The 27,137-nt window shown below is 28.6% G+C and overlaps 2 protein-coding genes across 4 annotated transcripts in view; both read left to right on the top strand.

Annotated features, from left to right (window-relative positions):
* Positions 1-27,137, top strand: part of LOC139986416 (probable hydroxyacid-oxoacid transhydrogenase, mitochondrial) — a 163,021-nt gene that overhangs the window by 129,921 nt on the left and 5,963 nt on the right. The window lies entirely within an intron of this gene.
* Gp150 (leucine-rich repeat domain-containing glycoprotein 150) lies at positions 248-26,949 on the top strand. Of its 3 annotated transcripts, none has more exons than XM_072001720.1 (9): positions 248-401; positions 19,392-19,651; positions 20,068-20,384; positions 20,586-21,169; positions 21,518-21,860; positions 22,856-23,221; positions 23,458-23,631; positions 24,227-24,443; positions 25,616-26,949. In XM_072001720.1, exons 2-9 carry the CDS (start codon positions 19,400-19,402, stop codon positions 26,024-26,026), a joined length of 2,664 nt encoding a protein of 887 aa, XP_071857821.1. In that variant the 5' UTR covers positions 248-401; positions 19,392-19,399; the 3' UTR covers positions 26,027-26,949. The 3 variants fall into 3 exon arrangements, with proteins under 3 accessions (XP_071857821.1, XP_071857819.1, XP_071857820.1); XM_072001718.1 differs by having other exon boundaries at positions 19,392-19,765; XM_072001719.1 differs by lacking the exon at positions 248-401 and adding an exon at positions 3,049-3,180 and having other exon boundaries at positions 19,392-19,765.

The raw sequence follows: 27,137 nt of genomic DNA, 5'->3' as shown, positions 1-27,137 counted from the left end.
TTCAATGAGATTAGCTATTATAATTTCACAATCATTCTGCACATCTTTATAATTACACATTTTAAAGAAATGATCCAGATATCTTCTAAAAAGTTTCAATATCAACTTCGCTAGATGGCACAACGACAATCACCTGTTACCTGACTTTTACCTGAACAACTTTAACATCAGGGACCAATTGACCAATCAGTGACGCGACCCTAGGGCCTTACTAATCCCCACTCTTAGCCGCCTGGCTCGAGTGCAACAGGCTACGTAGTCCACAAATTAAAACCGTCGTAAGCACGCAAGAGGAACGTCAGGTTTCGGTGCTCGTTCCATTGTAGTTGCATTATTGCATACGATCTTACGCGTGTGTAGTTTATCCATGTCCGTGAAGTACCAATAGCGGAAACGAACAGGTGAGTGATCTCTTTATATCCGTTAATGTTTTTCCAACTGCGAAGTATATTCGACACCCGTTCCTCGTTGAATTGGTATCGAATCCCCGCTATTCGACTGTAAGAGAAATTTCTCCAGTAGCACGCCAACTAAGGACATTCCGTTGAATCGTTCCTTGCCATCCTTCAGAATGTGAATACTCGTGGGTGTATTTCCATTAGCTACAGCTTGCTTCTTCAACATGCATTCTTTCTCTGCATACTATCATCTTAGCTGTATTTTTCGATTAAGGTCATGTCATTCCTCGTATATTTATTGCTGCCATGTTTGAAGAACAAACTTGCACGAATCATGCTACCATGTTCTCCCTGTACCTTTTTTCACGGCTGTCGAAAATTTCATTTAATATCCTATTATTTTTTACTATATCGCTGACAAGTTTAATTTGAGTGGGTTCGATTTCTTATTTATGATCAAAATACAGTTGCAATATTGTCACGATACACATATTTATATATATAATACAGTCTTACCAAAATCTTAATACAAAGTCATTGGATTGGTATATTTTGAATTGCTATTTATATCTTCCAATTAACGTTTATTAAATTAAAATATCAATTATCAATCAGATTATAATCATAATAATTTTTGTCATTAAAACAATGTTTCAAATGTCATCGTAGGTTTTGTTCACAAATGTTGACGCGATATTAAAAAATATTTTTGAAATGCAAAAGATTTGTAATTTCTGCATATTTAAAATTTACTTTATATTAAATATAATTTTTATATATAATTTAAAAATGTAAGAATGAGCTTTGATATTCGTTTTATTTCGTAAGTTTAATGCTTTGCTTTCATTTTTTACAGTTGAGTGAAATTTTAGAATTATTGTGAACGTATGTAACTTCTAGAATTATCTAAACTAAATTTTATATAGTGATTATCAAAGGCAAAACAAGAATAATAAAATTTCATATATGTAGTTATTCGTATTGCGCAGTAATTTGCGTGACAAAATAACATTTATCAGCCAACATTAGCCAACATTAACAATAATTTTAGGCAACGGTTTAGTGTCGTTGAACGCGTTTATTTATTCATCTTATTATTTACTTAGTCTTGCATCTAAATAGCGCTTGTTATTCATATTATTGTTTAATTACCATTTGTTATAATCCATGTTTCAGAAAAATCTTTTTATTGAAAACAATACATTCATTTCTAAGTAATTATAAGATTATAAAATTTCATCTTAAGTATATGGCGCTTTTTACGTTAATATTTTCAATTTCACAACTAACTTTTCAACTGATTACTGTTAACTAACCAGTCGTGGTGGAAATGCAAACGCATATGTAAGTAAAATTGATAAAAAGGACAACCTGGTTATGCTTCAGTTTACACGCTACTTTGTTCAATCTGAAATAACAGTAACGGCTTTGGAATAACTGAGCGTAGATTTCGAACTCGTGGGAGAGTTAAACTCTAATATGACTAAATACAGATGTGCGATTGCTGCTATATACATACCTTTGCGTATGTATCAGCAGCCATAGATTAACATATATTTTTGTGCCCTCGTTGGCGCCATCCAGCTTTGAAACAATGAAGCCGATAAGAAACAAAAGACAAGGTAACATGTTTGTAGCAAGAATTTGAGTCATTCTAGAAGTTTCTGTCATGTCGCAAATGAAATTTCCTTCATTTTTTAGATCTGTGTACATATTTACTTATAGAAAAAGAAAAAAAATATATATATCTACTAAAAGTATGATGACACATACATATGTATGTATATAACATGTAGATATATATATTATAATGTGTATATACATATACATATATATCTGTCTATATATTTAGTGCAATAATCATGAAATATATTCCGTTTTTATATTATAAATATTTCAAATGGAGATAACAGTGAAATAGGATTTTAATATAGATAGTTATCAAATAATTCTCCGTTCAAAATACATTCAAAATAACTACGCAATATTGATGATTGGTTACTACAATTCAGTTAAATTCAATTACGTTGAAATTAGGAATAAAAATTCTGTCTTATTTATTGTTTGATGTAAAATGATAAGTATAATTTTCAATAAAGGATGGAATACGCGGATACTTTAATAGAAACTTTAATTGAGCTTGAATTCAATATTTAGTTTGATGCCTACTTTTAGTTATTTTTATATTATACAGTATTTTTAATTGACATTTATTAACTCTAAAAATTTAACTAATTAAATATTATTTAATATTTTGTATTATACAATATGTTTTAAATTATAAGTTCACTTTTATTTGTTACGTTTTACAACTTACACAACATAAATTATTTTCGATACTATTAGCGATGAAAAATGAAAATGTATAAACTTATTAACTAAGATTTATACCTCGCAACTACCGTGATACACATGAATTACAAATGCAATAGAATCGTGTATTCATATAAGTATAATGGAAGGTCACAAAGAATGAAGAGTTTTTGTATCATTTAAATACTACGGTTGATTCAAAGAACATGCGTAGTTATAGTAAAGGACATTAATATTAATATATGCCAACAATATTTTTACGTAAGCAATGTATACGTTCTGTCGTCGCATAGCACGCAGTAGTACGCACACGCTATGCGTACTCTGTGTATGTTAGATTACGATTCAAGAGCTGGCTGACAGTTACTGCACGTTGCTGCAACCAAGAAAACAGATCCATCGCTTATTCTTTTCTATAATGTTTGTGATAAAATTTTGATTTGGAAAGCAAAAATTTACGAAGATTGTGGTGAGTCTTAATTGTTTAAAATCGTGAATATTCAAATATTCAAAAGCTTATTTTATTCATTTTAATTGACTTCTTTAACAAAAACAAATATGGGACAAGTTAATGAATGTCAATTAAAATAGCGGAAATAAAGTTTATAGTGTTATACAATTCAATTTGTGAATCTAATTTTTATTGTTATTTATTATAAATTGTTATATAAGTTTTATTGTTTACGGTTACTAAGTCTATTTTCAATTTTATTTCTATTTTCATTGTCGAGTCTAAATATATTCTTGTCTAAGAGAAACATCAACTTTGTAGAACATAAAATGACACAATAAGGTCAATCGTAATGAAATGTATTTTAAAACTATGGCACGTAATTGTCACGTTCCATTATCTAGTCATTGTAGAATGTTTTTAATGCGAAAGTTTAAATATCTAAATGCTATACATATAGTTACTATTTGTTTCCATAAATGTTTACTATCTATATTAGTACATAAATATTCATATTAATTGGTATAAGCAGAAAATATTATTTACAATTAAAGTTGAATGAGAGTTTCCGTCAAATTTTATTGTCATAATTTACGTCGCATTTATATCAAATATTTTTAAACGGAAAGTAGGCTATGACTGAATAGCACATAACTTCTCTGTTGGATCCTGTGTTAAATATTTTAATTATATTTCAAACATGACCAAAAAATATAATATGGGAAACTTCGTTTATTGGGCGAAAGTAACATCTTATTTACTTTCATAAAATCTGTTGTCACCATGTCCACAGCAATGGTACCTATCGGCGGAAGAATGCTTGCTATAATAATATCTTGCATCCTAGTGTCGAATTGTTTGATTGCACAATAGCAAGGTCAGTGTCCATTTGAATAATCTATTTTTATCCAAGAGAAACACTGAAACTTGGTCTATGCCTGATTGACGTTTGTGATTGTGAAAGCTGGCGGACTGTACGGAATGACGGTCAAGGTAGAGCGCCATTCCGTCATTACTTGCAATGATTAGAGATGCTATTCTGTTAACGTAGCTTGGTATCCAATTTTTTCTTATCTAAAAGCTAAACGCTAACTATTTTCATAGTAGAATTAAAAACTGCCCAAATTAATGAGGAGAGACAAATTATTTTATTAGTCGGATTAATGATATATCGAATATAATTCTTCTTTATTTAGGGACTCCTTATATTTTTACGTTACGTTCGTTCCTGTTAAAAATTAATTACCTATGTCGTATTTACATGTGTGAAGATGTAAAGGTTAAAATCAGCGTAATTGAAGTAAATTTGCTTTTATTAATTTCCAAATTTAGTTACATGAAATTTGATATGTTTTATAATATATATGATAATATACATATATGTACTTATTTCGTGTATCGTAGATTGTACAACAATTACGTATATTTTTTGTCTTTTCATTAGCATAACGTTAGTATTAAATTAGTTAGTATTAGTATATAATATGCAGAGCAGGGTGGTCAAGGAGGATCAATATACTGAAATAGATTATTCATTATACGTAAAAAAATAAGTCTAAATAAGGAGTAAAAAGTTTTTTCATTGCATGTTTGAGAAAGTCAAGCTTAAAATGAAGTTTTAGCAACACATATTACGAACTGTATTTTCTTGGAAACGAGCCGTTAAACAACAAGAATTTATTGTACTTTTATTATATACCTTTTTATGTATTATGTATTAGGTGGATATAAACATTTTGTGTTTGCCTGCATTATCTACAACTAACATCTATAACTATCTTTTTATTGGGTAATCATGGACTTAAAAATAGAAACTAGTTCTGTATAATAACTACAAATGTCCTACTTTAATAATATACAAGAATATAACTTTTTGCTTATTTTATGCCAACAATCAAAATGGAGGATATCCGAGATTAAAGTTCATATATGACATTGTATCTAATGTGAGTTTAAGAAAAGTAACGCTATAGCACAAACCTGCAAAGACATTTATCAAATGTCTGAAGATGAAGCTATAAAAAAAGAAACATGCCAACAATAGTTCGTTTTGTTTTAAATGATCGAAAATTTGTATATACAGAGAAAGTCAAACTGATAATTTCATAGATTCTAAGGAACAACAATTCTTTGTATATAACCTTGTAAATAACTTGTTATATTTTTATTACGTAAAATTAACAGAACTTTTACACTCGCTCAGTGTACACATAGATTGGCCTCCACTCAGGGAGTGCCTTCCGACTTCGCTCACCATATGTATATCTCAATGTCAGTCAAACAGTTCGAAACAGTACCTACATACAACTCAAAAAATTCTTTCGTATTGATACGTCACTTAGAAAAATTTAACGGTATTAAAATCTTCAAAATAATAGATAACATCATAAATATACAGACACAATCCAATATAATGAACATTTATTATAACAATAACTTATACAATACATGTAGTACATACAATATATATTATTATATTGTAATAGTTGCATATTATATAAACAGGAATTGTATATATAATGGCTCATGAAAGTATTTGAACATTTACTGTAGATTTTATGAAGAATGTCGATTTTATTTGAGCAGTCAATGATTGGTTTGGTTAATAGGCTAGAATATTTCTGATGAGGCTATTTTTAACACTAATTAATACATCTGTTTAAGGCCATTATCTATACTACATGCTGGGATCGTATGTTTGCAATAAATGTAATTTCCACAATGTTCTACATACATATCTTTTCGCACTGGCTCCTAATTTTATTAATATAATCATTATAATTACGTGTTATCATAATGCTAGTGAAATTTTACAAAAGTTTTATATAGCACACATAGTATATTCTATGTTAAGTATTCAAATACTTTCACGAGTCACCGTACATTCGCTGTCGGTCAACAAAATATTAGTTCTCGAATGGAATTTTTAACTGTTTGTAAATCTGCAGTATTTTATACTCTACTCTTATGAATTATTCTTCCAATATTCCACAAAATATTAAGATCCCCCCCCCCAACACACACACACAATCTGTTAGTTAAATATAGTATCATATGGATTACACTAATGGTATGATTTTTATTATTATGATAATGATTCTCGACGATAAAAGAAATCGAATGATATCAGAGTTATCTTCTTAGAGTATATTTCGCTTCGTAACTTTGCACTACAATAGATAAATATAAATACTGATTTATTATTCTATTATATAAATATATTAGAAATCTACTTCATCATAGATAGCAGAATGTTTCACCACGGGTAAACACCAATTTATCAATTGATTTGGGCTATGAATCAAAACAGTAAATGTTACATAATATGTTCATGCAAGTCAATGGTTAAGAAGATGTTCTTAATGAAAGTCGCCAATTGTTAATGTAATACCAATTACTTTTAGATGAATCTTCAGATGTATAATAATACAGACTTAATGATTTATTGCAAATAATTTAATGTCCAAATGGTTTACATATAAAAGATTAGCAAAATCTATTATAATAAGAAATTATTAAAAAATGTAATATTTTTCTTTATTTTTCTAAAGTAATATTTTACTCAACAAACCAAACGTAACCTAAATCTGGTACAGACAGCAGAGAAGTAATTTTATGTGTTATGTTCTGTCTTAAGTTACCAACGCGCTTTATAATCAACGTTCGTTAACTAAATTTACTTAATTATTACTGAGCCTTCATGGCCCATATTCATATAATGTTTTCTACTTGGAATGAGCATAATTTGAATCAATTGGCAAGTTTTTGTTCATCCATAGTAAAATATACAAGCTGTCTCATTTTAACTTATAAATGCCCAATAGCCACGTAACCGTTAAGTGCAATGAAAAATGTTTGATTTACAAATTAAACGGTTTCCACATGGAATGTGGTTAATAGTTTCTTTGGAGAAGCATATAATTATGTGTAATTAATAATTCTTTTGAGGTGACCGCGTAGAAAAAATATAAAGACCAACTTGGTTTTTTTCATTTTTTAAATCCAATTTATCATTTCCTGTAAAAAGAAAGCATTAACCTGTTTATGTCGAAAAATATGATTTATATGATTTTATTTAAAAAATTTGAAAGCATACTTCCAAGAAATAATGTTATTCATACATAAATTGATCGGACGAATTGAGAGCTTACTTTTAGAAGTATGCGTCGTCAGCGTTCTGGATAGACTCAAAAAAATTGTAGAAGTCATATACAGGCGGTCAACTTATCCGCCTACCGATCTGTCGTCAGCAGTATTATACGAAAATTCTTTTGGATCGCCGATTCATTGTTCTATCCAAACCAACGTTGGTGACACGAATAATAATTTTTCAGTCGATTCAAATCGTGAAAACCATTTGCTTTATTTAAATTGAAAATTTTATACTTTCCTATTTGTCCATATTATTTAACATAAATGAAAGAAGAATGATTTAACAATAAATACATATCTCTATTTATTTTTCAACAAACATTTTATCTAATAACTTGAATATACATGACTCTTGTACAAACCATTTTGCAAATACTTTATGTACTTCAAATAAAACAGTTTGTGGAAGATCATTCATCTGATTATTTTTAGGGACGTTTATATCCTACGCAATTAATAAAAACTGTTTCAAAAACATAATACAATAACATTTGTAACTTTAACACACCTTAGTTATGATAAATTTATTTTCTCACCTGTTTAAATAATCAATAGTTCCAATTTATTTCTGTTTATTTATATCAATCGACAGCAAATTGTTAAACATTTTCGTATAGTTATTTTTTCACTTGTGTACTAATGCAAATAGTTTCTTCGTTGACTATATATTATATATGTGTCTCATATATTGTTCGTACTTTTTAATATTATTATATGTCTACATTTATAGTAGGTGGTTACAAATAGTAAGAAATTATAATGATGAAGTTCTATCTGATGATCACCACACAATCTATTTTGAATAAAGCGATTTTTTCGACATTAGTTTCATATATATATATATATATATATATTTATCATTTTCAACTTTTCGAACCATCGTTTCGAACTTTTCTGTTTGTCATGAGTGCTACGAGACGATATGTTTTAAAAATGGATTCTGTTTCTTTCTTTGAAATAATGAGGTGGCTATCTCCATTAAATCTCTTTGTCCGTTTTCTTTATTATCTCAATGGAATCAAGTCACGAATAATTGTCGAATGACTTACTTTCAGTTGAGATACAATCTCACTTCCTGTTTGCTTTCGGACTATTTGCAATAATCTTTCTCATAACACTATTGTCGATGAAATTTTCTTCCCGGCCTTCATTTCTTAGTGGAAAATTATTAACAGTCCTGAATTTCATAAACAAACTGTTTTAACATTTAGCTAGCTGATTTATGGTTTTGGCAGCTTTTGCAACGTCGTCCAAATTTAAACTGATAAAAAAAGTTAAACGAATATGGCAACAGAAAATAAATTTCTAATATTTCTATTATAAACCTTACATTTGTTTATTTAGTGACTATAATTTTTATGTATGTCATTTGATTTAAAAGGGTTTCAATTGGAATAGTTTTAAAGATATATATGTATATATATTTCTTTTAAAAATTTTCACGGTATTTTCGCACTATGTTTTATTCCCTAGGAGTGATTGGATGCTGTTAGATATTTTATATTCTTCCTTCTATCATAAATTTTGTTAGCATTCGATACACGTGTATTACAGTAAATCTAAACGATGTTTCTTTTATAATAATGACTAATATAATAACTATAATAGTGACTAATCGTAAATAAAATGCATAACATTTAACTACGTAGATTCTTAATGAAAATAGGCGTTGAGAGATGTAGCAGCATAATGTTAGAAGTTATTATTGCCAAAATATACTTAGGTGATTTCGTAATAAATTAATTTAGTGTCGTCTTAACTATATACTTCAAATTTTTAAAATGGCGTAATTATTATTACGTTTTTGTTTACTATTGCATGTTTATAACATAAATTTTATTTATTCTGAACATTAACATACCTCCGTTAATTTTAATATAGTATAAAGGTATTTAATTTAATATAGAGGTACCTATATAATATTATTATTATATCGCGTAAAATTACTGGAATTTAACTGTCAGCTGACACAATATCTTTAATGACAGTAAATTTTTCACAGACGAAAATTACTTCTTTAATACTTTAGAACGTATATAACTTGGAAGTTACATTTTTAGATTCTTTATTTGTTTATTTATCATTGTATTTCATCAGTATACTATTACGTTGACACACAATAATCTGTTTATGACAATTACTACTCCCTAATTTGTTATCACAACGTGAACTTACAATTAATTCGAATTTCTAGTTTCATAAACAAACAAAATTCCATAAAGTATAGAACTATTAAATTAACTTGGATAACTTGGTAAGTTTGATACATTTTCCTGCATTGTATTTTTCTCTTATACTATAGAATGATGCAATTTTATATCAACATGTTCAATATATTATTGTGTAATGTATGTACAATATACATACGGACAATCATGTTTTGTAAAGAATGCACAACTTCTATAGATGCACTTGCTGGTTATCTTTGATAAGATCTCTTTTTTTTTCTCGCTGACACAAAGCATGCTATTTTAAAATATACGTTCTCATAAATACTGTTGAGCAAAATTTGATCTTCTAAACGAAAATATCAGAGAAGCATAACATTTCAATTTTTATCTCATAAACTTAGCATAATTAATTTGTACATGTCTCTATAGTTAAATATTTACATTTTATTATATTATTACTTTAAAACATGTCTATAATTTAAAGACAATAGAAGTGCTGATATCGGTAAATAATACTAAGTAATTATTCAAGGAAAGTGACTAATTAAATGATTAATTCGATTTGTAACTGTTTGAAAGGTTTACTTAAAATGACTAATGTTCAGATTATTGCTATATTCTTCGTAACATATCGTTACGAAACACTAGATATATTTATTTTATACCCAGATACCTATTACTACTATATACGCGCATATAATGGTAATATTTCACATTTCGATTATTTAAACGAATAGCATAATAATGGGTATCAATGAAAATAACATTAGAATGCGATACATAATAGAATTTTACACTTAAATCACTTAACACTGCATTTGTTTTGTTCTAAAAAAAAAAAAAAAAAAAAATACCTATTATAACTGTACTTGGTAGAAAATACACGAAACACGATTTCTAAACACGACTGACATACTTGTACGAAGGATCGAGTTCGGTTAAAATCCGGCTATTGTATGCTCCATAATTTCATTCTCCTGCTGATACTTTCAGTCAAGATCAGAAACGATCGTTCCCGGTCCCTGAATGAATAAATTCCGAGTGGAAGAGCCGGTTCGCCAGATGCCTCGATTATCTTCTTTTTTTCCCCCTCTTTGCTTTTTCTTCCAGTTATAAACACGATACTCTTGAATCATGGAAAGTGGAGTACTTTGTATATACTTCGATTGTTCATACTTCATTAATCATCGGTGAATAATTCCACATATATTATATATTATTTTTTATATTATTTTTTATATTTTTTATATTAATATATATATACATATATTACGTATAATATTTATATTACTATATATATATATATATATCTATTATTATAATATGTAAAGAATATTGACATATTCAAAATGTATTAAAAATTCTATAATATCATTTGAATTAAATTTCTTACAAAGAACTATTTAAATTATGTATTCTGTTTTGTATAAAAATGCATTTGTAATAACACGTATGTGCATGATATTTGCAAATTTAATTTTATTCGTATACATTTATTACTATAAGCGTTCCTGCACGATATATTACATAATAGCACACATTTAGATATATTTGTGATAAAAATACTTGGATGTGAGTCATAATTATATCGTTATAATTTTATACAGCAGCAAAAAAGTTTTTGATAGATCATTTGACAAAAGACTGATTTCATGAATTTCACAAGTTTTTGATATCTTTCAAATTAATTACATTATCTTTTACGTCTACGATGTTTTACGTAATGTAGCATCATCTTTTTATGTAAATTTTTTCTCTCTGTTTAGGAAGCTAAAAGTAGATGATATAATTAATCGCATGCTAATTATTTATAAGATAATTCAGTAATGAATAAACGATTATATGCTGCTTCTATTTCATTATAACCTTTTGGAAATCTGTTATTTGTTCATACATGTGTTGCATTGTAAAAATTTGTTGTAATTGATAATAATTAAATCATATAAATACATGCGTATAATGGAAAAGAACTTTACGACATGATTTACGATTTGCTGGACATTATATAAAACTGAACAAATGAAATGCAAAAATTGATTGCATAATCTTGGAAGAATTAACTTATATGTTAAAAATTTGATCGCATGGAGTTTATCCGTGCAACTAGACATAAAAAATCGTTAATTGTTCAATTCTTTATCAAAATTGACAAGAAATTCTACAGTTTTCTGTCATAAGCGGAGATCGATAATTATAATTGTAAAAAACTTGTTCTAGCAGTGGGAATGTTTAAGGCATAATAAATTAATGCATAGTAAAGTCGTATTGTCGCATTTTCCTTATGCCGAACCGATCTTTGGAGCATAATTTCCTTATTTATCAATTCGAAGGAGAACTGCAGAAACTCCTTCCTAAGCAGCAAAGCTTCCAGGAAATCATTGTAAAGTATTATCTTTCCATTACAAGATTTGTATGTGAGTTATATTATGACATTGAGGTAGTTGCGACTTAAATCCTTATTTATAAGTTTTTTCGTTTATCCGTCAATTGTCACTTAATCTGTGGAATATAAATGTTTAACTAAATTTCTGTTCCGTTTATAAAAGTTATTTTCAATATTGTACAGCTAATATCTAAAATTCTAAAGATAGAACACATGATTGAATGTTAATTTTAAGTTAAACGATTTATAATGTGTTGAGTTTTTCATTGCAGATTGTACATACAGGGTGAGTTCTAAATACAATCTCAATAAGAAGTATTACGTAAAATAACTCGTTACCTATTGGTTTTATCGAAAAACGTCTTAAATGACCTTGAGTTTTTTAAATCGTACCATATATTTTTTATAACATTAATCGATATAGCTGGATATTCTTTGCAAAAAAGTATTCACCTATTTATGCTAGAAAACTATTAGTTTGGCAAATATTTTAACTTTCATTTGCCGAATTTAATATATGGAAGACTAGAAAAGAAGCGAATCGGTCGTACTTGTTAGATGATAAAATCCGACCATCCATTCGATGAGTCCCTTTAAATACAACATAATGTATTTAAGACATTTTTTGATACAATCAATAGGCAACGAGTTATCTTAAATGGGAATTCTGATTGACTTGCCCAGTATATAATATACAAAAGTAATAAAGAATGATGTTTAAAATTTTCTTCTTCATCGAGCATTGTAATCCTCTGTGAGAACTGATTGTAATGCGTTCCTGTATCCAAAAAAAAAAAAAAAAGAAAAAAGAGAATCCTACATTGTCTGTAGATATGCAATATAATCTCATTTTAATCGTCGATCTCTATGTATGCAGTGCGTATGTTTACATATATACTTGCACTTATAACACGTTCTTCTTGTAACACTTGGATTGTGCTAGAATGTTATAAAAGATCAACAACCTGAGCCGATCTTGGTTGGTGCTAACAGAAAAGATAGTAGAAAGTATCAGTCAACTCTATAGGTCTCTAGAAACAGTTTTTTAACTTTTTGTGCTATGATATAACATGATATTTTTTAACTGTTTTCTATTTCTTCCCGATTGCTTAATTTCTGACAAAAATAAATATTTGCGTCATAAATGAAAAACTTAGATGAAAAACATTTCGATAAATGTTGATAATTTTGATCTTCTATTGAAGATTTATTTTAAAATTAACCCAAGCTTTCGTATTATTGAGATTATTATATTGAAATACGTATGAAAGTTAGCTTTTTCTATTGTCTGTTTTTCGGTCTTTCTAGAGATAGACTAAAGATAAACTCTAGCTCGCTCGTTTTCTTTCTTCCTCTAAAGATAATTTGATAAAGAATCTGCGTAACAAGATTGCAAATAATTTCGCTTTGTTAAACATAATGTTAAACAAAAATTTGTTACTAAGTGGGACAGCTGCAAGCTTAAGAAATCCCGAGAAATTTGCAAAAATTGCATTGGGTACATATTTACAGGTGCAAGAGTATCACAGCTTCAAATATAAGCTATAAAGGCGTAAAAAAGCAATGGCGTAGTCTCAGACAAAACAAATATATTATCAGTAGGTATAAGATAAACGCAGTGATAAGATACACCGACGATAAAAACCTATGTATATTGTGTGATAAAATGGTAACAGCGTACTAGCCAGCAGATGAAATGAAGTCTAACAAACGTTATGCTGTTAAAATGAAAAAGGAAATTAACGCTTACGATAAACAATTTTGCCGCACTACTTTTAAAAATTTAATTCTAATAAAGACATAATTTTGGGACTCTGTGAGTAACATTGTGACCTTCTCAATACGGTTCAATGATTAACAATGAAATACAAAAGAGGAATAATTATTACCTTGAAACTTATTGATAACATGTTAACAACATTTAAAGGCATTTTTTAATCTAATCGAAATGCTTCTGATTCGTTCGGACATTCATGCAAAGCAATAGAATGAAAAGAGTCGAGTACATAATATATACTTACAAGCTGCATGCCCTTAATTTCACATACAACAGTAACACATTACGTAAGTGACTATTATCACGCAGAAACATTTATACGGTGAAACGAGAGCAGCACGATTAACTAAGCCAAAGGAGGAAATCAGGCGCGCCTACTAGTCAGCAACTCCTCGAATCTGATATTTTCAAGAAGATATCGCAAAAAAGTAGAGAGCAAAAAAATCTTTGTTTCCATCAATTCCATGCTAAGAATTCACTTATGATATATCTTGTCACATATAAGAAAAATATCTGTTACCTATTAAAGAACAACTAGCATATAAATTCTCCTTTTAAGCTTTCAACGTGAATCATTTCATTTGTCTTTAATTAGATACTTGATACTTTTTGTTCATCGCGAACAATAGTAATCAAAAGATCCAAGAAACGATAAGTATGATTAAGTACGACGTCGATTGTACGTGACGATTAATTAAGAAATATACTGATATTTTCTTGAAAGGTAATTCAACGAAGTAAATACATACTCACTTATGAAATGGTTAGGTACTTTTACTGTTATCGACACCAGATTGCGGCTGTTATGTTATAATAACGCTATATAATAATGTTCCTCTGTAGAGAGTGTCATTTGAGCCGATTTATTTCACAAGAAGTCGCCTTACGGTCATACGACGAATTAATAGCGCAGGGATTTAATCGAATCGAGATGTAAATCTGACTAGCAGAATGCTTCGATATAACACCTCCTCGAAGGACGCTACCATATAATAATTATCCAACGCACGTCCACAGAATATTTTCTACAAGACGAAACGTTTTATTCGACAGACGCGATGTCTTAATAATATTTATCTGTTGAAAGAGTTATTTCTTTTTATTTTAATTTAAATGATCTGCTTGCTTTAATTTTTTTGTTTTAATTACACAACAAAGATTTCGCAGTAACCAGAAACAAGAAATAATAAGTTAAGCGTATCGTTCTATTTCGTTTAGAATAGAGATTTTTCTTCCGATATATTTTTGTACATGATCTTACGTTGATAATTATCTAGTAATCACAGATACAATAATAAGATAGAGATTACAAATCAAGTACTGACAAACCGTCTTTTTTTGTAACAACAAAAAATCGTATATTTCGCGATGTAATAGAATATGTAACTTTTTATTATAACTACGAAACAACGATGCATTAGCGTGATATTTCCTTTATAGTTCACGTGTAGTAAAAATTGCATACTTTTAACCAATTTACATTACGTAATGTTGTTTTTATACATCGTGATCATGAAAAAATGTTCCAAGAAGTCGCTTAATTTTTTTTCATCGCAATTTTTTTATTTCCACTAGATCTTATAATTTTATAGAAAAAGGTAGAAGTATTCGTAGTACTATGATATTGTTGTCATTCATAACACTATTCTTTATAGTTACAGAAATTTTGTTTCTGACGCTAATTTAAAATATCTATACGATAATTAGATTTCTAAAATATTTATCGCGTCAATGGTTCATTTGTGTTCGTATAATAATACACTCACGCAATTCTTCACAGTTAGAAATTTCCTTGGAGTAAAAATAACAAAAGGTTATTACACGAAATAGTATTTGAGCATTTGTTTGTACAAAATATATCCGGATTCGTTTATCTAGTCTCACGTCGGTCCATTTAGATTCATCACCGACTGCATAGGTGGGCCAAAAATGTCAATTCAAAGATTTACAGAGACCCCCTTTGGGATAAAGTAGCTGTGGCTACGCCTTTTATACGTGTTTGTTGCGCACCAAATTGAAATGGAAAAGCAAAAGGGACCACCTGCGTTATGCTCGAAGACAGGTAACTCTACCTGGTTTTAACCGCAGAGATTTTTTTAGAGTCGAACAAAGAACCCAACTGGCACTCGTGCACCCTACGACCTAAACCCACCATCCACCTTTTAAGGCAACATTCACACGTATATACCTGATCGTTCTGAAGCCCACCTTCCTTAGATTACATTCCATCTCCGATGACTCTTGCCGTCTGTTATTTAGACATACCTACATTTCTAACATGCCTGTCGATGCACAAAAGATAAATTTTCCTCGATTAGAAGTTTGCTTGGAACGTAGCTTACAAAGCGCGTATATATAACGTGTCCTTCCGCCTACGACCTTATATTGTTGAAGAATTATTTAATTCTAATAATAATGACGCTTATGTACATGCGACTTGTCCAAATATAATAAACTATTTAAGCATTTTTAATTTAGGCTACAAAAGAAAGAAAAGGAACAGTTTATAAAATACATTTATTACTACTGTTAGCTCTATTTAACAAATTGCTGTAAAATACAATAATTATTAAATAGTAAAATAGTTGGGCGTTATAAAAGTCAACATACAAAGAGATGTATAGCTATTTACGAATAACAATGTATTCGAGTTACATCATACATAGATAATAATTCGCTTACGTCAGTACGTTTTACCTTGGTAATATGAATACTATTGAATATATTCAAATACACCATCAATTATGTTGCGTGGCTGTTTTATTAAAAAGTGTGTTTTTCTCCAATTGATAGCATTGTACGTTTGAAGATTAAGAATAATATTTCGAACTTTATATCAAAAATCTGACTGAAAATTTAATTATATCGTACGCTATTTATACAATTTTATAGTTTGGACTAATTGAAATTATTATCACTGAAAGAAACGCTTTAACTGTAATTGTGCCTCTCTTCGAATAAAATGATTTGTCTCGTTACGAATTGAATTATAGGTTAAAAAATGATTGTGGTAGTTGAACATTGAACACGATAATCATACAGCGCTGACAATGAGACGCGCTTCACGATAACAATGGCTATATCAGTAATGTCACGGTGTAATGCATCTACATCTACAAAACATTATTTTTATGAATCTCGTTAATTGTTATCTCACATTTTAAAGTGATATCGCGACAAATTAAAGTAATTAATTTTATTCTACTAAAAAGTAATGAATAAATTTTTTAATTATTAATTCATCATTAATTTCTACAATTTCATCAAATTCTACCCAATTATTAACATGTACAATTATACAGGCGTATAAATATATTTATGCAGAAAATGTAAACTAAAGTCTTTAAACTGCACCATTAGACCATTATTATTTACCGTCGGAATTATACCGTTAAGAATTAATTACATTTCGTAAACAATGAAATGAGTAATAAAACAATGTTTCATATATAAAGTGTATTTGAAGATTGCAGCATCAAAAATTAGTTCTTCAAGTTCTCCTTCACGATGTTTCCGTTATAATACCTTGAGTGTTCTTCCGTACTCTATAATCACTAATTATCACTATTTAATTTACACGAGACGTATTTCCAATGCTATAAACAGTATCATTTTCTTTTTTGACACTAAAGCTAAAACAGGAGAGATCCAATACGTATTGATAATATGTATTATTGATCGCGTGCAAGTGATATTGAAGGATTGGGTTTGGATACCAATGCAAATTGAAATATTTTAAGATTCAGGCGTCGGTACTGGCAAGTGTCGGAGATACTAGTAATGATATTGACTCTATGCGATCATAGTCCGATATTTTTAATGAATATTCATAGCGTTGACTGGAGGAACATTTGAGTTTTGTGTCACGATGAATACTCGCTACACGTTAGCTACATACAGGACATAAACAAGAATAAGTCGAATCGAGATAAAGTGTCGTACCTCAACTTCGAAAAAAAAGATGTTAAAAAATGGCCACTTTTGTACCTCCTCGCGGACGAACAATTCGTACATGACATTTAAGAATTTCTCTCAGGCAACAATAAATGTATTATATGTGTAGTATTTATGCGAAATGTGATAGGAGAATTGAAAACAATGAATTATGCTTAATCTTCAACTTCTTTACATGCTGAACCATCTACGACATAATCCATCTATATCGACATGATAGTTCTTCAATCATTGTGTTGACGAATCAATTGAAGTTTGATGTCGAGCGTACTGTTATAATAAATGTATCAAAGTAGCCGAATGCTTTGAGCGCTAGTGTAGTGATTCAAGATCTAAGTACAAGGTCAAGAGAGTAGAAACTTTTCTTGGTTCAGTTACCCGAATGCATTTTCCTTTTTGGTGTAGATAAGTACTTCCTTCAAAACCGGTTGTAGTTACTCGAACTTACCTATAAAACATTAGGTACATGCTAAGAAGCATTTAGTACGAATGAAATAAAGAAAGAAGCTATATTTCTATTATCATTACTATTACTTATATTATTATAATATACGTCTATTGTTAAATTTACTTTTTATATTTATATCATTATTTGTAATCATACAATTATTCTGTAATATATAAAATAGAAATGAGAATATTTGTTTTATGTTCTTTTTTTTTAATCCATCTACAAACGATAGATCCCTATATCATGACGCAGTGTCGTTCATGCACACTATAGAATTTGTAATATAGACGATATATTTATAGTATGTATTCTTCAACTGTAAAGCCTAACTATCGTTCCGTGTAGAAGACAAATAAGAGGAACTTTAGGAACTTCTTCGCTTCCAAAAATATAACATAGGTATCCTCCATTTAACATTGTTAACGTCTTCGCATCCATCAACGAAATGTGTCGGTATCCAGATCTATTGACAAGATGTTTCACGTCTCAACGTGAAGACATTGTGAAATACATATTGTGAAAGCGACGCACAATGATATCAAAAATATTAATCATGTAATTCAGATTCATTAGAACGTAATCACGTTTGTGGTATTAATTTCATTTCGCCAATTTGGTCAAAATACTTGTAAGCGATATAATTATAAACAAATTTTATTTTTTCCTCTTGATGATTCAACACTCAGATATCGCCAATCGCAAGTCGAAGATATCGCGTCCCTCCTTCTGGATTGTAAATTTTATCGAAGGAGGTAGGTGTTTTGACGTATTCTTGTTTTGAGTACATATTGAGTATCGAATGAAAGCAGTGAAAGCAGTTGCAAGGTAGGAATAACTCGGCGAACACGACTGAACACGAAGGATACTATGCATAAGTATAGGATCTAATACTGATTATTATATAATTTAAAGTTTTGAGAAACACTATGTAAAAAGAAAATATCAGACAAATGATATTACTTAATGTAAATGACTTTATTTAAAACATTTTCTATACAAACTATTCATTTTTCTATATAAAACGAGCAACATCTGTACACAGAGAACTTCTTATCTAAGTTATGATAATAGTCGTCATCGTACAAATTATTGTTTTACTAATTAATTAACTTGTAATTTATGGTCGATTTATGCTGAATTTTGTCGATAAGCCGAAGATTAAAAACAAAACGACCTATCTTACTTTCTCAAATTATATCAAAAAGCATGTCATGTCTTTGAGAAAGTAAAGTTTTCAAGATGCTATGTGTATGGTATACTAGTTATATATGTATACAACAATGTTCATAATTCAAAATATATTTTTTGTATATTTTTATATAAAAATGTTTTTATTTATAGATTATAAAATGAAGACCCTGACCATTTTGCTGCTTACGGTACTCGTATCTGGAGTGGTTCCTCGAAGTAATACTCTATCTGATCCTACTGACGCAATATCATCTACAGACGTATCGTTAAACCGTATAGAAGATTCTGCAGAATCATCAAAAAAATCTTTACTTAAGACAAGCGATACGTCCGGGAAAGTGTCTTATTCCATTGCCGCAACAATAAATGGAGAAACGAAAGACAAGACGTCCATTTCGGATGATAAGAGGGTAACTTCAAAATTAAAAAAAGATGATCTACAGCTTTTAAAACCTTTCCTTGGTCCTAAGGATTTACTTTTGCAAGAAATTCATACTTTAGACGAAGAAGCTTCTAATTCTAAGGTGATTTGTAAGTTCTTACATACAACTGACAATCTGACAGTGACTGAAATGATAAGACAAGAGAACTAACGGAGATACACAATATACATATATCCGTTACTTTATAATATTGAGATGCTTGTGCGTAATAATAATTTTGACATATTGAAATTTTTATTAATCCAATTCTCTGATAATAATTAATAAATATCCTTTCTTCCTTTCTATTTCCGTCTCTTTTTAACGTAAAGATATTGGAATAATCGTAGCTAATTTCATCTGATCATAATTTTATAATAACATTGTGATGAAAATAATTGCAGACTCAAGATGGAGCCAAAGTGGAAGTTAATGGTGAAAAACGCATAAATTTAACATCCTCCTCAAATTCATTAAGGACAATCGGCGATAATAGCATAACCGGAAGCAGTGCTAAATCAAAATTAGGTAAAGATGAAGACGCACCCTACGAAGATGATATGAACGAGGACGAAGAATATGAAAACGAAGACGAATATGACGATACCGATGAAGACGATAACGAAAACGACCAAGAGCCCGAAGATGATGAACAAGTGATGACACAATGTCCCGATTATTGTAAATGTAGTGGGGAGTATGCAGCTGTATCGACTGCCACGTACGTTTCTAGTTTTTGACGATGACATGATATAAATTAATTATTTCTTTTATACTAACGACAGATAAACACAATATTAATTTAATAAGTATTACATAACGATATTAATTTGATAATTTCTATATAACAAAGAATTCAGATATTACTTTAAATTTAGAGACATATATAATTAAAAAAATTTTCCATTTGTTCTGTATTTAGATGCACCAAACTCGTGGAACATCAATCTTTTGACAGAAATATTGTACATTTGCGTATAGAAAATGCTGGTCTAATTAGTCTTGGCCCTCATGCATTTCAATCACGAGGTTTCCAACAATTGGAATCTATTGTGATTTCTGACACGAGAATAGTCGAATTAAATCAAACTGCATTTGATGGAATACCGTACTTATTTTCTATAAATTTAACACGTAACGATATTCAAGACATTCATCCGAATACTTTCCAAAGCAACAAACAACTATCATTACTTGCTATTTCTGGAAATCCATTAAAGCATACGCAAGATTTGAAATTGGCAAAACATGGCCTGTTTGACGCTCCATCAGTTACAGAGTTTGATTTCTCCTTTAATGGTTTGACAAAACTGAAACGTACAGCGTTTTCAAAAATGAATGGTCTGACTTATGTTAATTTAAAAGGTAACAAATTAAAGGAAATTGACAGCGAATCTTTTAGCACGTTGGAATCACTTCTGGAAGTGGATCTTTCGAACAATATGTTGAACGAACTTCCTGTTGATCTCTTTTCTAACAGTAGGGTTCAAACGCTTCGTCTTGCTGGTAAGATTAATATAGTTAATCGTACACGTTTTACTATTTCATTGATGCAACATAAATATTCTTATGAGAAAATTATTTACTAGCATTCTGTTCAGTAAAAATGGAAGAAAAAATTTATTAAAGAAAACATATATTAATTAGGGAAAGACAAAAAAGCACGAGTTCTCTTTTTGTTTCAGCACGACAAACTTGAACTTCGTGATTAATATCTATAATCATCAATGATAGTTATTAGAAATTAATATTAATATCTAATGACTAATAAATTAGTTTATATTAGTAATTAAATAACAATTTATCTTTTTTAATCAAATTGTATATATTTATAAATGTGTATTTAACTTTTAGGAAATAATTTGACCAATTTGAGTACTATACAAGCACCGAGAGTGAAATTATTAGATGTATCTAATAATAAAATCAAGATAATAGCAAAAGATGACTTTTCTGATGCAACCCTACTGGATACATTAACAATTAGATCGAATGGCCTCAAGAGAATTCATCAACATGCTTTTACTAATCTTAATCAACTTACCAATCTTGATATTAGTGATAACAAACTAACTTCTCTGACAGAACACCATTTAAGAGCTAATTCGATGTTACAAGTTTTATTAATGAACGACAACCCCGAATTGGAGACCTTACCAATATTCAAAGCATCAGGACCTGACTCTAATACATTCAGGTAAGACTACTTTTCTAAATATTCGCTATACATATATAATATTTACTATCATCGTAACTTTTCTAATAAGTAGATATACATATGTATATGTATAATCAAGAAACAATATAAATTTTATTTCAAAATTAATTTCTTCATTAGAATAACTTTGTTATTGGTAAATATTCATAAAAAGGGAGCCATATCCGATTTTGATAATTTTTTAACATGTTGCCAAGATCATCATCCTGAGTAGTATTGTAAAGATCTTCGCTAGGGATCGCCATTTATTAAAAAATATCAAAACATCATTTTTTGTATTTTGATGCAATAGTACATCAATAACTAAAAGGTAATGATCTTAAGATCATATCAAAAAATTATCGAAACAAGGGGTGGCTCGCTTTCTGTAAATCTTTACCTTTTTATACATAGATATAACTATATATAATGTTAATGTACATATAGCAATATGATAATAGAATTTTCCGAACTAATGTGACGAACGCGGTACAATAAATATGTTTGAATAGAAAATTTATTATCTAATTTTGCCAGCGTAATTTCCTCAGTACGTCATATATAGATTTTTACAAAAGTTAAGTCATAATTTAAATATATTTAATAAATGCTCTAAACAAGATTAATTGAATTAATTTAAAATTAAATTAACATAAACGCAATATCTCAAAAATATATTATTTTATCATCTCACGATCTTTTATTTCTGTGTTAATTAAATACTTTTATTTTTCGTAGAATTCTTTAATTATTGTTTTATATGCTTCTTTTAGTTAAATTCTATACTTTATTTTTAATCCTATGAAGAATTTTATTATTTACAGCATAAACATATGTACATCCGGTTCATTCATATCATATATATAAATAAAATTAACTATTTAGATAATGATTAATTATTATATAATATATATGATATACTTGTTACATTAATTGTATATAATTATCTTTTTACATATATAAAATCGCACTTATAATTGAATTCATTTTTACAGTGTATATCGATTTGAATGCTCAAATTGTGGTTTGTATTTCCTCGAAGAAGGAACTTTCAACGCTATGCCAGCAATAGCACGATTAAATTTATCTAGAAATCGTTTGACTGGTCTCCCCGATGGACTTCTGAGTCGCCTCTCGTCTTTGCGAATTCTTGATCTTTCTGACAATATAATTAATACTTTAGAAAGTAATATGTTCCGTGGTGCCACTAGTTTAACTAAAATCAATCTTGCGGGTAATCCTTTGACAGCATTACAAGTGACACCATTCCTGATGACTCCCAGTCTGAATAAACTCGATGTAAGCAGATGCGCTTTGGAGAGAGTTTGGTCTGAAGCTAGACTTCCACTGAATAGTTTACGGTACACATATTTTTATCGCAACAAAAATTTGTTTTTATACCTACATTTGCAAAACATTTAATCCTTTTATTCTTACTAACTATTTTATATATTATTTATTTATTTTAAATTAATAATTTTTCCTAGTTACATTTCTCACATAAACTAAAAATATAAAGATAACAATTCTAAAATAAAATGAAATAACTGACATTAAATCAAAATAATTGTAATAATATATATTATTGCATTTTTAGATCCCTGTCAGTTCGGCAAAATCTTCTTCGTCGGATTACTGTAGAAGAACTAAGAGCAATGCCAAATATTGTTGGTTTGGACTTATCATATAATCCTCTTGATTGTGATGTTGAGTTTAAAGATGCTGTACAATGGCTCACGGATCATGGTGTGACGCCACTTGAATTGTCAAGGTATTTATTCATTTTATAACATATAATTAACTAATATTTTAAAATTTATGATAATATCAACTTTCAAATAAGTTATAATCGCAATATTATCGAGGTATATAAGGATAAATTTTTATATAATAATTCAAGAAAGTAAATTTAATTATTGAAACTTAGTTTAAAAATACGTGAAAATGAAATAGTAAAATCATTGTCAGTATCATTTTATTTCGTATAATTTAATACTAACCATAAACATTATGCAATATTATCTTCACATATATTAAAAAGGATTGAATAGATATTAATAAAAGTAAAATCAAATAAAAGAATTATTTTAAACTATTCCATCATTAAAAAAGTAATAGTCTTGTAGGATTTTTAATGATTGGTCTTTTTTTGGAATAGTAAAACAGGGAATCTTTTCTCTTTTAAATAAAGCTTCATTTTTGCTGATGGTTCACATAATACGAAGTTATAAAATTTTAAGCAAATTCGACAGTATTGCTTTTCTTAAACCATTTTAATAGAACCATATCAATAGAAGAAACTTTAAATGTAAGATATGGAAAGCGTATAAATTAAATAGAATAATGTGCATTTGTATAATTTACAGTTATATAAGCAATTATGGTGATAGTGACAACTATCAAGACTCGGAAGGTATCAGTCAATGGACGGATTTGGCAAAAATAGTTTGTGATGGCATTAGTTCTGGACCACGACCGAGACCAGTTCCCCATAAAGAAACGAAGTTGAAAATTTTCCTTGGTGGATTTGACACGTCAGTAGATTCAGACCCTCTACTGAGAAGCAGTGTTGAAAGTGATGAAGTATGCATAAATTTTATAATTTTCTCTATTTTGATTAATGATAGAATATGATAAAGAAATTTATACAAAATGGCTCACAAATCACTTTGCCATTTAAAATTTGTATAAATTTTCTATTGTATAGTTGTAAATGTTTGTTTGAAATATTTAATATTTGTTTGTTTGGAAATTTGCAATTAAATATTATAATAATAATGAAATAATAATGAAAAGTTCACAACAGAGCAACAAGAAAAAATAATAGATTTTTATTCTGGAAACGAATGCTACATTATTCTAACGCTATTCTAATGGTATACAAAGCCCACTTTTACTTCAATGGATATATTAATAAGCAGAACACAGCAACCACATTTGGGGTGCTAAAGAGCCAAGAGATCATCATCGTCGTGAGTTGCATCCTGTAAAGATTACAATATTACAGTTTGATGTGACGTTATGTCGCAAAGAATAATCGGGTCTTATTCCACGGATTTTTACTTGTTGCTTCGTTCTGAAATTTTCAACTATATATTTCCAAAAACAAATTTCAAGAATTTGAAACAGAAATTTAGAAGCATACAGTAAGAAAGAAGTTATATAGCTTTTAAATGTGAAAGTAACAGTATAGACAAGTTTAATATTGTCTTTTTAGTTTTGTCAATATTGTATAAACTAAAATGCAATTGTAATTACACTTATATATATAAATTATTTATCAGACACTATGCTCTTAAGTCTACTATAGTATTTTCGATCATTATTATATTTTGTTAACAGAGATTATATGTTAAGAAATATTTTGTATAGTGATTCTTATACATTTCTTTCTCTTCTTTCTTGTCAAAAATATTTTTGGTAATCATAGCAAAATTTGAAGTTATATATATTTTTATATATACAAAAATTATACAAATTTCTGGTTCTAATTATTATCAATCAAAATTAATTGATATAATAATGAATATAAAAATTATAAGAAAATTATATTGCCTTCAAGAGTTACAATCAAATACAATTAACATTATGAAATTGTATCTGAATACTGTACATACCTTCTACTTTTTAATCTCAACTTCTTTTAGGAAGCGCTAATTATATTTTATTTTATAAAAACTTTTTAACAATCATAAGGATACTTTTATATAAAAAATTACTTCAATCACGAATAATAAATTGTTCTTTTGTATTAGGACTTTCCTAAACTGCATAACTTTGATCACGGAATAAAGTCAAATGAAGAATCTGAGAAAACCTGGACAACTCAAGATCAAGAATACGAAGACTTTGTTGCATCCGAAAATATGGAATATCATCCTTGGTACACTAATGCACTTTGGCCTGTAATTATTGTGATTATCATAATTTTGTTGATTCTTCTACTAACGGCTCGTATTGCAATTCATTTGACCAAACGGCGAGGTCAGGGACCTGTTATCAGGCCACCAATGATCCTTCGACAAGGTTTAATTGACAACAAGAACTGCGGTTTAGTGTATAAGCCGCTTCAAGAAGAAATTGCTACACCGCATGTTCCGAAACGGGGAAGCTTTTACTCCAGCAGCACATTCCATTATGACAAAATAGTGCCGGAAAGTGTTTAGAATTCGTCATGAATTACAGTTAAATAATTAATTATTTAGCAACCAATATATTTGAATTTAAAGAGGATAAAAAATATTTAAAAAGATAGAAAATATTCTTAAATATCGATGCGCAATTTAATTATACTCAGAAAAACGTGCCATGTGCAAAAATATTATACTTTTAATAATAGACATAAAAGGAACATATAGACTTCTACACTTAATATTATAAAACATTCTTACATAATGATAAAATTACGGGCAAATAATATGATTAACTAAAATAACTAGATTAGGATGAATACTAAAAAGCACGTTTTTCAGAGTGCTTAATGTCGTTGTACTTCCAAGAATTTTATAATACTTAATAATATTTTGAAAGGAAATTTATACATTTTATATGAAACTCTTACTTGCATAAGCAACTAATATTCTTTTAATTCAAATAAACAATTTTTATTATAAATTGAAATGTTATAATAATAACTCAATTGGACGAACATTTAATTAGTAGTGCATAATTACCATACTTTTATTGGTTGATATTGATAATTGTCATTTAAAAATAAAGAAATGAGTTACTGTAAAAATAACTGAAATCAGAAAAAACAAAAATCGGCAACAGTTAAAGAAGCAGGATTTTAAAACACAACGAATGTAATTTTATATTTTAAATTTAGATAATTCTGTTCAATCACAGTAATATATACAAACTATAAAATACATGATTCATAATTACGTTGATGGTAACAACATCACTTGTAACATTTGTTTAAGCCATAGAAAGTTAAGTATTCGTACCAAGTACTACATATAGTACCAAGTGAACTAATTCCTTGTAGTATAAATAGTACATTATGATGTGCTATATTATACTACATGTTGTAAATAATGTATAACGTTTTAATAAAATTTTGATTATAATAAAAGATGACAATAAATTTCTTCCTTTGTAATATTTCATTATGTCTGAATAGAGATAATAATCATCTTAATTTATAAAAACAATATGATACTTTTACTGCAACCTTGTACAGGTATTATAATGATATGATATATTAAAAATGCCAAAAATATTAATAGATGAATATACTTCATATATTCTAGAGTAATAATAATATTTTTTATA

This window comes from Bombus fervidus, chromosome 4 (genome assembly GCF_041682495.2).
Source record: "Bombus fervidus isolate BK054 chromosome 4, iyBomFerv1, whole genome shotgun sequence".
In the NCBI taxonomy this organism is placed as follows: domain Eukaryota; kingdom Metazoa; phylum Arthropoda; class Insecta; order Hymenoptera; family Apidae; genus Bombus; species Bombus fervidus.
The sequence above is the reverse complement of the archived record's forward strand: the minus strand, read 5'-3'. Positions and strand labels throughout refer to the sequence as shown.

Bases quoted from the DNA above. Each gene is read 5' to 3' on its own strand.
- Gp150 (XM_072001718.1), top strand. From the start codon at position 19,400: ATGAAGACCCTGACCATTTTGCTGCTTACGGTACTCGTATCTGGAGTG. The intron at 19,766-20,067 runs GTGATTTGTAAG...AAATAATTGCAG, and splicing joins AAGAAGCTTCTAATTCTAAG to ACTCAAGATGGAGCCAAAGT. The intron at 21,861-22,855 runs GTAAGACTACTT...TCATTTTTACAG, and splicing joins CCTGACTCTAATACATTCAG to TGTATATCGATTTGAATGCT.